Raw genomic sequence first — 12,540 nt, 5'->3', positions numbered from 1 at the left:
AAGAAATTTGTTTCACAGTAGCAAAGATCAAGAATTGCTAATAGGTCTTAAGGTATGTGTTTTAGACCCCCTGTTTACTTGACTTTTTTGTTTCAAATGGTCATTCCTGTCATATCCCTGAATATTGACCATCACTTCTGAACACCCTGTATAGCATCTCTCTAAAGGGTAACACCATATATATTATAACCATAAATTTAAAAAAATGAGAGCCATCTCAAGTAATACATATCTATTGTCACCTTAGATTAGTTTATTAGTCTGCATGTTTGTCTTAAAATTGACAAGTAACCTATATCAGAATATTTGTTTGTATGAGGCATGTTATGTGATAGTAAAAATCTCATTTGATTTGATTTGAGGCCAGACTGTGAGCAGCAGTGCATGTGGGAGAAGCAATCAGGTTTTGGGAGTAAGGAGGAGGCTGGGGCAGGGATGGGATGAGACAGTAGGATAGGGGCAGGGCAGTAAACTGCAGCTCAGGGGGCATACAGGGATGAGGTGGGAAGGTGGCAGGGCAGTTTGGTTAAGTCAAGAGTCTAGATGGAGGGCATGGAGTGGCAGAGGAAAAGGAGAGAAGTATAAAGACTGTGTGTCCAGTGGTGGAATGGAGGGCTGTATAGTGCTAGAATGGGAATAGGGAAGGGGCTAGGTGGGTAGTGACAATTACTAATGAAGGCGAAGGCCAGAATGGTTACGAGAACACGGAATATATTGCAATTCAGAAAGGCTGGTGTTGGTGGGAGGAATCGAGATGGCACAGGCTGTGAAGCAGTCACTGAAATGAAGAATGTCATGTTGGACAGCATGCTCAGCAACTGTAAGGTCCAGCTGTTTCTTGGCCACAGTTTCTTGGTGGTCATTCATGCGGACAGACAGCTTGTTGAATGCCATGCCCACATAGAATGCAGCACAGTGGTTGCAGCTTAGCTTGTAGATCACATGACTAGTTTAACAAGTAGCCCTGCCTTTGATGGGAAAGGTGACCGGACTGGAGTAGTTGGTGGTGGAAGGTTATATGGGACAGGTCTTGCATCTAGGTCTATTACAGGGCTATGAGCCATGAGGTGCAGGGTTGGAAGCAGGGATTGTGTGGGGATGGACAAGGATGTTGTGTAGGTTCAGTGGGCAGTGTAACACCACAATGGGAACAATGGCAAGAATAGTGGGTAGGACATTCCTCATTTCAGGGCATGACAAGAGTAGTCAAAACCCTGGTGGGGAAAGTGCTCCAGTCCTGGATGGTACTGAGTCGTGAGGGGAATGCTTCTCTGTGGATGGAAGGTGGGTCATGGGAGGTGGTGGGTGACTGGAGAGATAAGGCATGGGAGATCTGTTTTTGTACAAGCTTGGGGAGGATGGTCTGTGAAGGCCTCAGTGAGACCCTTGGTGTGTTTTGAGAGGGACTGCTTGTCACTACTGATGAAATGGCCACAGGTGGCTAGGCTGTATGGAAAGGACTTCTTCATGGGGAATTGGTGGCAGATGTTGAAGTGGAGGTACTACTGGTTGTTGGTACGTTTGATGTGGGCGGGGATACTGATGTAGCCATCTTTGAGGTGGAGATCAACATTGAGGAAGGTGGCTTGATGGGTTGAGTAGGACCAGGTGAAGAAAATGGGGGAGACAGTGTTGAGGGTCTGGAGAAAATGTGGATAGGGTGTCCTCACCCTCAATCTAAATCATGAAGATGTCATCAGTGAATCTGAACCAGGTGGATTTCTCTAGATCGCCCTCGAATGGGAGAAGTAATTGTACATGAAGGTGTAGTTGGTCATGATGACTAGGAAGGAGGTTGTGGGTTTGGAATCCATTGAGTGTTGCAAAAGGCACTGCTCAGTAGTGATAAGGCCATGGGTATTAGGGATGTTAGTGTAAAGGGAGGTGGCATCAACAGTGATGAGCAGGACATCATGTATAAACGATCAGGAGAGTTGGAAGAGGAAGTTGTTGGTATATGTATACAGGAGGGAGGTTGCAGGTAACATGCTAAATGTGTTGATCTCTGAGAGCAGAGATTATCTCAGTGGGGGCACAGTAACTGGCCACAATGGGTCATCCTTGGTGGTTGGGTTTACAGACTTTAGGAAGCATGCAGAAGGTAGGAGTGTGCAGAGTGGTAGGGGTGAGGAGAGAGATGGACTCTGGGAAGAAGTTCTGGAATGGGCTTAAGGATTTGAGGAGAGGCTGGAGACCCTGCTTGATTTCTGGAATGGGTCACTGTGGCAGGGTATGTAGGTGGCTACAGCTCGCAGAGTCCTTCTGCCTGGTAATCCTTGCAGTTCAAAATAACTGTGATGGAGCCTTTGTCAGCAGATAGGATTATAAGGGCAGTAGTGATGGATCACAGCTGGATGGAGGAGTGAACAGAGTCAGGCAAGGTTCAACACAGGTCTATGGTTAAGTCTGATTGGTAGAGTTGGCAGGCAAGAAGTGTTTCGACTGTAGGGACCGGAAGAAGGAGAGAAAGTCTTTAACAAGTTCTGCATGATTCAGTTTGAGAGTGGGGCAAAAGGTGGGCCCTTTGGCAATTACTGATACTTCTATGAGGCTAAGGCTTTTGGAGGAAAAGTTCACAACTGTGTTTCGGATCTGTTTAGGTTCTGGATTCTGTTTGATTATGGGAGGGAGGTTCTGAGGGTGGGGTAAACATAGCAGGTCTGCCTACCACTATCCACCATCTCTACAACAACCTCCAAATCTCCCCAACATTCCCTCATCACTGACAAACACTGCCTCACAAACTTAAGTGTCCATTAACTCCCTGACCCCCCCCCCCCCTCCCACCCCCCTCCCTCCTTTTTCATAAACGGTAGTTGGATCTAGATCTGAGTGATCTGCATCTCCTTTTCCAATCTATCCCTCTTCTTCTCTGTGGAATGAACATACAAGTTATGCATAGTTTTTCCTACTTATATGTGTCTCTACTGGGAATTACTTGAAATTTTGCCTCCTGAAGTAAATACTGATTAGCCATTCTCTCCCCTGGTGATTTTACTGTTTTCTTTTTGTTAGAAATGCACAACACAAGTCCTGACAAAAAAGCCAATAAGGAAGCCATCCCATCATATACTTTGTCTGTCATCCAATTACGAGGGTAGTCTTGCGTAATGGAGTATGATAACTGCATAGACAAATTTTTAATGTTTTCTATAGTATCCCTGTCCACCAGAAATAATATTAACCTATGAAAAGATTCTAGGCTAAAGAAGACATCGATAACAATAGCATATATGCTTCAATGGAACTTGAATAGATTCACAAACCAACTGGATGACCTTAAAGTTTAAACACAGGGAGGTACAATTTAGACCATCTAATGCTCGCCATTAAGACGCTAAAATCTCCACAGTAAGGATGTCTCTCTTGAGGAAAGAGCTGAAGACACTTTGGCTTTGTGTTGGTCAGCAATAGGTCATGGGTCTTTGAAAGTAATTACTTGTTCCATCTATCTTCTGCCATTCCATTCAACAGATCAGCTCTTAATGAGATTATCAAACAAATTCCACACCCTTTTCTCCTTTTCAGAGATTATAGATTTTATCATTGCCACAGCCTTATGTTGCCTTCCTCACCTTTTTGTGAGGGCACTACTGAATGAGAAAATACTGGTTAAATATAGCTTTTGCATTCAAATATCACTTGATTTAAATTGAAAGCACGGATTTCAGTTGTTTCAATACGAGAGAAGGAAACCTGCTGTTCACCATATAGCGGAGATGCTGAGTCGTGATAGGCACAAAAAAAGATTCACACAATCTGCCTCATAGTCACAATGACTGCCTCACAGCCTGTGCCATATAGATCCTTCCCACCAACACCAGCTTTTCTGAATTGCACAGGTGGGAACTTTCCCTGCAATACATCCTACATTCCCATAACCCTCCTGGCCTCAACCTTCGTTAGTCACTGTCCTCACCCATCCAGCCCCCTCCCTGTTCCCATTCCAGCACTACACAGCCATCATTTCATTGCCACACCCAGTCTTTTTATTTTATTTTTATTTTTATTTCTCTCCTTTCTGCTACTTACCCCTTCCCCCCTCCACACCTTCTCTCCTGCACTCTGTCTAAACTGCAACACTTCACTGTCCGCCACTCCCACCACACTATACCTCCTCCTCCCTGCCCCAGCCTCCTCCTTACCCCCACCCAGTCGCCACTCCCATCATGCACTGGTGTGGCTACTCACAGCATAGTTTCAGCTCTCTGAGACTGCAGACGTGTGTGCAAGTTGTGCTTGCGTGAGTGTGTGTGTGTGTGTGTGTGTGTTTGTGTGTGTGTGTGCGCGCGCGCGCTCGCGCGCGCGTGTGTGTGTGTGTGTGTGTGTGTGTGTGTGTGTGTGTGTGTGTGTGTCTACTGCTGACAAAGGCCTTAATGGCTGAAAGCTATGATTGCGTGAATCTTTTTATTGTGCCTATTGTGACCCAGCATCTCCGCTATATGGTGAGTAGCAACTTTCCTTCTCTCGTATTGTTACATTCCATCCTGGATTTTCCATTGTTAGATTTCAGTTGTTTATTATATACAAACTATAAAATTTAGAGACACATTGCACATGTCACTGGATAGAGGAAGGTGCAGAATTTTGACACAACTGCACTGTTTTTACTAGCAACTACACCACAAGAGAAATAATTTTGTGTGTTGGACTTTATACAAAGTCAATCCATTGTTCAATTGCAGCGTTCATTCTGTTGTCGATTCAGGAAGAAGCCCATATGAACAAGCAGATTTATGACTGGCATACAAAATTCTTTGAAGCTGGTTGCATATGCAAAGGGAAGAGCACAGGTTGGCCATGCACATCTGAATACAATTTTGAGAGTACCGAAAATGCTTTTACATGGAGCCCTCAGAAAACCACAGGACAGGCTTTCCAGGAACTTCAACTTCCTCAGACAATGGTGTGGTGGTTAAAAAATAATGTCTGCATATGAAGCCTTATAAGATGCAGTTACTGCAGCAATCATGTCCCAGCAATCATAACAGATGTATGAATTTTACATTTCAGTTCTCCAAGATTCAACAGAGGACACTTTTTCCAAATGACTCATCTTTTGGAATGAACTAATATTCCACCTATCAGGTAAAGTAAACTTCCAGAATGAAAGAATGTGGGGGTTACAAAATACTGATGTCATTGTAAAATGTGGAAGAGAGTTATCAAAACAGAATGTCAGTATTTTAAACATAGCTGCACAACAGCAACAGTTCCACGTAATAAAATTATAAACAGCCGACCAGTTGCAATGGATAAAGAATTCTTTACCTAGGTTTCAACAAATTTAAATTTGTCTTCTTCAGAAGGTGGCCTAAGGACAATGAACATCATAGCTTACATTAGAAAGGTATGAAACTTAAGTCAAGAATAGATTTTAATCCAAATTAGAGAGTTCCTGCATTACAAAAATATGAGAACAACGACTGGTACTTACAATTTTACATTAGTATGGACTGATGTATCATCGCCGTTTTTACAAATGTCTGCATAGATCCATTTGTCAAAATTAAAATATAGCCCTAAAAATAGGGTTTGTCATGTAAATATAAATTAGTACATGGATGTTGCAGAGCTCACAACCGACTGAGTGTAATTGGCCAGCGTAGTTACTCTGTAGCCAGGGCAGGTGGCGCTCATGGCGCGAACGATGTGCCGATTGGCGTCCAAAAGCAATGTGTAAATTATCAGTATTAATAACGTCCTTAGATAAAGTAACATTTTTACTTTACAAAATTCACATATTATTCAATTCTGTAATTTTAGATGTATTATTCTGTGTAATCAGAACATCTTAGCTTTGGAACTTTTAATTGCAAATATGATTAAAAATGTTGTCATTAAGTAATAATGGTCTAAGTGACCAGCCATTATTTAGAATATATAAATAGGGAAGCAGCGAGGCTGCTGGGACGGGCAGTTTGAGCTGATATCTCGAAGTGTAACCTGTGTTAGTTACTTGAATATTATTTCACTAAGATTTAAAGTTGTGAAAAAGTATGTTTCTTATTTGTGAACCAGTCAATTGTTTTACGAAGACATACTGTACAACTTGGCCTCTTTGCAATGTGTCATGATGGATTTGATCAGCTGTTACAAACGGAAGAATAAATGTTTAAACGGAAGAATAAATGTTTAAAAACTGGAACCGATCACTTTCACTGTAAACCACACACTTCATGAAGATCCAGGCAATCTACAAATATTTCAGTTATTTGGAGAAAAATTTTGTTTTAACATTCTACTTATGATTCTAGATAACATCAGATGACACACTTTTGATAAGTCAGTTCATCTGTCTTTGAAGTTTTGAGGATTACCTTACCGACAAGTAGATAATAATTAAGTAGAAGTGTTAAAACATGCTGGAAAATTGGTTGTTTCCTCAACATCACAAAGATTCCAATGATATCATTTTTTATGCATAATGGTGGCCCACCTCACTTTCACCTTGAGGTGCAGCATTATCTTAACAAACCATAGCACAATGGTGGATTAGAAAAGGTGGACAACAGGATACATTAATTGCTTTTAGCCTCCCAGATCACCAGACCTCACATCTTGTGATATTTTTTCTGTTGGGTGCATAAAAGATGGAGTCATTGTCCCACCTAAGGCAGCTACTCTTCAAGAGCTGAGAAATCTAATTGCTGAAGTTGTCAATTCAATAAACAGGGACCTGTTGATTCATGTGTGTAGTGAAATAAACAAACATTTTGATGTTTCTCATGAAGCCCATGGTGCTCATGTTGAATATATAGCACACTGTTTGTGTGAACATAAAACTATAAACCTTCCTGTATTGAGTTCTGTGTATAATATGTTTACATCCATCAAGTTTGTACATAATAAATGATTGAAATATGTTCTTTCTTTTTGAATCACTCTGCATAGTTCATCTGCTTGTAGCATCCAATTCAGTCTTCTTATCTTCCATTCATCTTCCAAAGAGCCCATGCCAATCCTGGCATGGACTCTTTAATAAGATAGAACAGTGCTTTCTAGAAGCTGCACATATGGATTATATATGATGTGATCTGGATATGATAGAGCAAATTAGCTATATTTAAATACAAAGACAGTACAATGATACAAAAGTAGTCACAATTCCAGAGAATAAGGGTGAAGGGCAAATGAGGAATTGAAGAAAGCCATTGAATGCCAGAGCAGGAGTTCCTTTCAATCATTCTAAAAAGGCTGAAGGATTATGAAACTCACACATGAAAACTTCTGGTACAGGCAGATGACTATTAGTCAAAGCTGTCAAAACAATGAAGAGCTATTAATTTCTTCATTAGGTATAGCACAGGCAATTGCATAATGTCTTTGTTACATGGTAACAGACAATGACAAAGAACCATCAGGGTGTACACATGGACAAGGAAAAAATATTCCAAGATTTTTCCCAGATATCCCAGTTAAAAATATACTTCTTCCTGGGTGAAAATACACATTTTCTAGGTCAAGTGACAGAATGTTAGTTTCTGAAGCACTGAGATTCAGATTGGGATGCACTTTAGTAATCATAGCTAATGTCATGTGATCACGCCAGCTGATGATAGTAGATATTCAGAGTATAGGACACATGACATAGTCAGCCAATAGCAACCAACATCACTGTTCAGTGGCACAAACACATGAATAGGCAAAGTTAATCATTTAAATTAATATACATAGTGTAGCTACAAGAAAAGCTAAAGTTTCACATATAATACTGGTCTTTTTTGCACATGTTACATTTTAATATACATCACACAAATGTGCCACTAAAATTTCAAATAATACATAAATGTCTGGGCTTGAAATTCTTCTAAGTGGTTGGCCCTCAGAGTGTTAAGCTTTAAATGAGAATCAAACACTCTATTATTTGAGAAATTCAAAGCACATTTGCACATGTAACATAATTCATCTTTCATAAAATGAAAATTACTTTGAAAGTAACACTTTTCAATCACCATTTGCAGTATTTTCCCACAAACTGTTAGAATTCGTTTTTTCGGTTGTCAGAGAGCACCAGAAAACGGTGTTACTGGACATGCACAGCTACAATGATGTAGAAAGCCCACATGTTCATACCTATATAGCATTAAGAGGTGTTACATTATGTCGTTAATGAAACAGAACATCAGAGAGTACTCCAGCACCATTGGAATTTCGTAAACAAGACTAAAATGAATAATTCGGCTGAAAGTGCACATTCATATGTCCAGATTCACAAAGAAGTAGGCCTCAACCTGATATTAAGCATTTCAGAGTGGTTTTTGGGCTGCAAATTTTCTTGGAGTACCAGTATTGTATTATCTCATGTTTGGTTCCTTAATATGGCATAACACCATATGTGGCAGGAGATAAAAACGGGCACTTGTAATTTATCAAATAGTTTGCACTAGCCAATACTGTAGATTGAAACAATTTGTTTCAAATAAATTGACTGCCTCTGTGGGAAAGATTAATAAAAACCAAATTCCTTTAGTGAATCAACAAAAAAAGCTTCAGTGTTCCGCAGGGTAATTAATGCTTGACTGCCGAAAACCTGGAAATAAAATCAGGAAACTAAAACCAATAACATATTTTAGCCTTCCCTAAGTATGTGAATGTATTATAGTTCTCTTGGTACCTCTCAGCCACAGAAATCCGTTTTGCTTTCATTTGACATGAGAGTTGTAAATGAAGAGGAAACAGAAAAATCACTAAACCTCAACACAGATCACATGGAGTTTATAACATGGAGACTACCGCCCTCTCCACTGCAACTCAGACTGGTCTGCACATGCACGAATCTGGCAGCTTGGACTCACCAGAAGAAATTTTCCGGCTAGTGTCTGGCTGCTTGTTGCTACTACTGCTACAGCTTATAGCCTTACTTCAAGTAACAATAAGCGGGAGCAGATACTGCTCATATGTGACTCAACCACGCATGCACATGAGCCCACTGGCAACTGCTCAAATGAACCTCATGTAAACCAATGCTGATGCGGTCATTGGAAGCAATTTGTTGTTATGAGGTATTGCATAATCTTCACTCTAATGCCTTTGGCACATTTTGGTGTTGGCATACACTTGTGTGTGCACTGTGTTTTGTTCTTGGAAATGGCACATTTCCTTTGCAACTTAAACACATTTCCTTTGCAACTTAAGTTTATTTTGGTTTTCTTTCCCTTGTTTATGTTTTATTGCTGCAGTATCATCCTGCACCAGTGGGCTAAAGTAAAATTCTTTGTTAGAGTATCAGTTCTTACCAGTCAAAATTACAAAAATTTAACTGAAAACTAAAGCAATGAATACTAAAAAATTCCTGAGTTTTTCCCAGTTTACTCCTGGATGAAAAGATTCCCAGGTTTCTCCTTCATCTCATGGTTGTCCCGGGGCATACACACCCTGTACATATCTATCGCAGAAAGAAGGACAACATTTGCCATCCAGTTCCAGCAATGGAGAGATATATAATAGCTGCTATTGTATGTGAAAATTGAATCTTCATTTGTGTCTAAAGATGTGGTGCCACAAGCTTATGGCACTCAGTATTGTATTCTGAATAATAAATCTAAAGAGACACTTCTTGTCCATTTCAGTCAGATTCAGTATTAGGGATTAACACCTTAACTCTTGAACCTTTTGGAAGCTTTTCATTTCTCTCCTAGAACTAAAAGAAACTGGGTTTCCATTACCAGCTGCATACTACAGACCCTTGAATATATGGTATATCAGTATCTAATCTCACATTACAGAAACTCATAAGTGACCCTGAAATATTGATGGTCTCTTTGTCGACCACGTGTGGCAGACCATTCACATTTTCGTGGGGGAAGTTACATTTAAACAGGCTGCCAGTGAACCACACACTCTCCACATCTTGCCTTCTTTTTATGTAGGATGCTATGATGTCACAAAAGGACACCAACTTCACTTCAATTCACTGCATGTAAATGTAATCCACCATGCATCTTTTAAAGATACTACACACTGAACTCTGTCCCAGATCTCAGAAGACTTGCAGTGAGACCACAACTATGTATTTGCATGATGTTTTTGAGAAAATGATAGAAACTGTTAACAAGTGATCTACCTTTTTGTAAAAAAGCCAATTCAGTTATCTGATGGAACAGAGTCTGCTGAAGTAAACTCACAGGATAAAAAGGTATGTACAATTTTATTACTCTATGTATAATGTTTTACTCATTTATTGAATGTCTGTAATGTTCTATGCCACCTTTTGACAACTAGGGGACACAACAGACGCTACCCTCGGTTCAGAACATACCATTCTATGGTTAATGAAGATCATGTGGTTTAATTGGAACTAGCTATTTAGAGGCTTTCCTAGGCAAGAAAAACTTTGTAGGGATATTATTCTACATTGAAAAGTTCTATGTATAGGTATAACATTAGAAAGAAATTGTCATAACTAGAGCTTGTGTGGTTGCCTTTCATTGTTACCACATTTCTTCCTCTCAAAAATATTTCTTTCGTTGTAATGTTGGAGCATAGTCCAAAGTCAGTTTGCACACTAGAATGTTGTCCCATGGAATAACATGCAAAGTTTAACTCTTTGCTTCTTGGAGAAAAGTGTCATTACAACACCTCAGTTTCAGTGACAGAATTATTGAGTTTTGAAAGTACATAAAACTTTTGTGTTAAACTGAGTATAAAATTCACCTAGCAATCATACCTGTGACCCCTAACAACACTGAAGGCCATGAACATTCTGAAGTGTCTCAATGGAAGATACAGGGGTGGACTTCCACCCCTGTTTTATAGAACAGTCATCTTGTCCAAGCTTTGTTATGGGTGTGCTATTCAGATCATTTGGAGATCTAACTACCAGAAAAAATTATGTAGGACTCTCTATTCTACCAACAGTTCACAGAAATGTAATTCTATTGGGTACACCAGCACCCACAGCAACCAGATTGTGGATGCAGAAGTCAGTCAAGCTTGTCACAAAACAGCAATGGCATTACATGATATTTCAAAGCATTTAGCGATGTTACTGACGAACATGATGTATACAATTGTGCAAACTGGCTGGAAAAAAAACACTAGAAATTTTGATTTAGTGACCAACTGACAGCAATATACTACCTCAGAGGAAATGGGGTTATTTTAACTCATGATACATATGACACTTCACTCTAGCTCATGGTTTCCTACTTACTTTGTGAAGAACCACCAGAATGTGACACTATTAACAGAGCACCACATTTCAACTAGATGTGATTTGTACACTGACAGAGAGAGACATCAAATGTTTTTGCAAAAGAATTACTTTCTACTTTAGGTGATAATGTTGTCATTGTCAGATGTATTTTGAACTATTGTGAGACAATGAACCTTCATTGTAAAATCATAAGATGGCAAACAAAACAGATTATCAATTTATTTTAATTTTCTGACAAATACCACCTGATTGGTGTTTGTATATTCTGACTTAGTGTACTCATGCATTTTGTGTGCTTTAAACTTATTTTTACTATTTCATATTGTAATTATTATTATTTTACTCTTATAATTCATTAATGAAACTGTTTTAGTGGTTCTAAATAGAATTTGGAATACAGTATCTTAAAGCCAACCACAACATCCACATCCATCTTTAAAAACCTAATTCAGATGTAAAGCATTAAATACTCACGTAATAAAGTTGCCTGAAACACTTACGTTTGAAACAACAGCAGTGTAGGTGAGCCCCTGAAGAATCCCATACCAAGCTCCAATATCTTCTACACGTTCTGCCAGTGGACGTCGAGCTTGGGTCAACATTTTATATGCATCCAATCGAATCTCACCAATGTTGTTTAGCAATGCAAACAGAGGAGCCAAAGGAAATGCAGCCACAAAAAGAGTTACAAAACCATACTGAATTACTGAAACATAAGAATACATAAGAGATATACAGAAATGATACTTAAATACTTTGTTTTATGAATAATTTGTATTTATTTTGTAATTACAGAATATGATGAAGAACATGGGTAGTATTTATGAATATGATACATGATAAAATAGTTTTGCAAGCAAATTATTGTTTACATGAACAAACCGAAAAGGTTGAAACATTTTTTTTTTTAGATTTTTTCACTATGTGAAGCAAGATGCAGTAACTATATTCAGTACTGGTACTATACTGGCACTTTGTTATCTATTTTGCATCTGTAATTCTCTCTCTTAACTTCATTCCTGTTTTGACTATGTGTGATCTCTCATGTAAGACTTCTTACAGCTTTTGGTACACTTTTACCCTCTCATTTTCTTGAGTAGAAGAAATTTAACTTCTAATAAGTCAGTATATGGCAATATGAGTAATATATGCATGATTTATCTATACATGCTTGAATTAGAGGCAGCTGCTACACTTAAGAGAGAGCATTCCTGACCACTGTGGATGGAATAGTCTGTCATGTCAATTGATTAAATTATTGTCAGGCTTTGTATTGGTCATCACCATTGCAGATGATTCCTGGATGGTCAAATTATATGAATTTATCTGATCACAGACAGATCATATGATTCTCAGTGCACACAATCCATCATCTCTGAAAT

At 39.1% G+C, this 12,540-nt stretch overlaps 1 protein-coding gene across 1 annotated transcript in view; it reads right to left on the bottom strand.

The window, feature by feature from the left end:
• The window catches only part of LOC124775791 (anoctamin-4-like), a 332,872-nt gene that overhangs the window by 19,269 nt on the left and 301,063 nt on the right, over positions 1–12,540 (bottom strand). The window contains exon 18 of the mRNA XM_047250621.1: positions 11,659–11,864. Within this exon, the coding sequence (XP_047106577.1) occupies positions 11,659–11,864 (206 nt within the window). The remainder of the gene's footprint in view (positions 1–11,658; positions 11,865–12,540) is intronic.

This window comes from Schistocerca piceifrons, chromosome 2, assembly GCF_021461385.2.
Source record: "Schistocerca piceifrons isolate TAMUIC-IGC-003096 chromosome 2, iqSchPice1.1, whole genome shotgun sequence".
NCBI lineage: Eukaryota > Metazoa > Arthropoda > Insecta > Orthoptera > Acrididae > Schistocerca > Schistocerca piceifrons.
Note: the sequence above shows the minus strand (reverse complement) of the source record. Positions and strands in the feature narration are given on the sequence as shown.